Source organism: Herpailurus yagouaroundi, unplaced genomic scaffold (assembly GCF_014898765.1).
Source record: "Herpailurus yagouaroundi ecotype Mexico unplaced genomic scaffold, PumYag 254, whole genome shotgun sequence".
In the NCBI taxonomy this organism is placed as follows: Eukaryota; Metazoa; Chordata; class Mammalia; order Carnivora; family Felidae; genus Herpailurus; species Herpailurus yagouaroundi.
Window position 1 is genome coordinate 780,794 of NW_024412471.1, and position 286 is coordinate 781,079.

General features: G+C 70.6%; 1 protein-coding gene across 1 annotated transcript in view; it reads left to right on the forward strand.

Annotated features, from left to right (window-relative positions):
• TCHH (trichohyalin) overlaps positions 1-286 on the forward strand; it is a 7,130-nt gene that overhangs the window by 3,545 nt on the left and 3,299 nt on the right. The window contains 1 exon segment of the mRNA XM_040461086.1: positions 36-283. Coding sequence (XP_040317020.1) covers positions 36-283 — 248 coding nt within the window.

Here is a 286-nt window from a genome sequence, read left to right on the forward strand (position 1 = left end):
TCAGGCGCGAGCAGGAGGAGAGGCGTGAGCAGGGGCTCAGGCGCGAGGAGACGCGCTTGAAGCAGGAACTCAGGCGCGAGCAGGAGGAGAGGCGTGAGCAGGAGGAAAGACGCGAGCAGGAGCTCAGGCGCGAGCAGGAGCTGAGGCGCGAGGAGCCCCGCGTGGAGCAGGAGCTCAGGCGCGAGCAAGAGCTCAGGCGCGAGCAGGAGGAGAGGCGCGAGCAGGAGCTGAGGCGCGAGGAGCCGCGCTTGGAGCAGGAGCTGAGGCGCGAGCAGCGGCTGAGGCG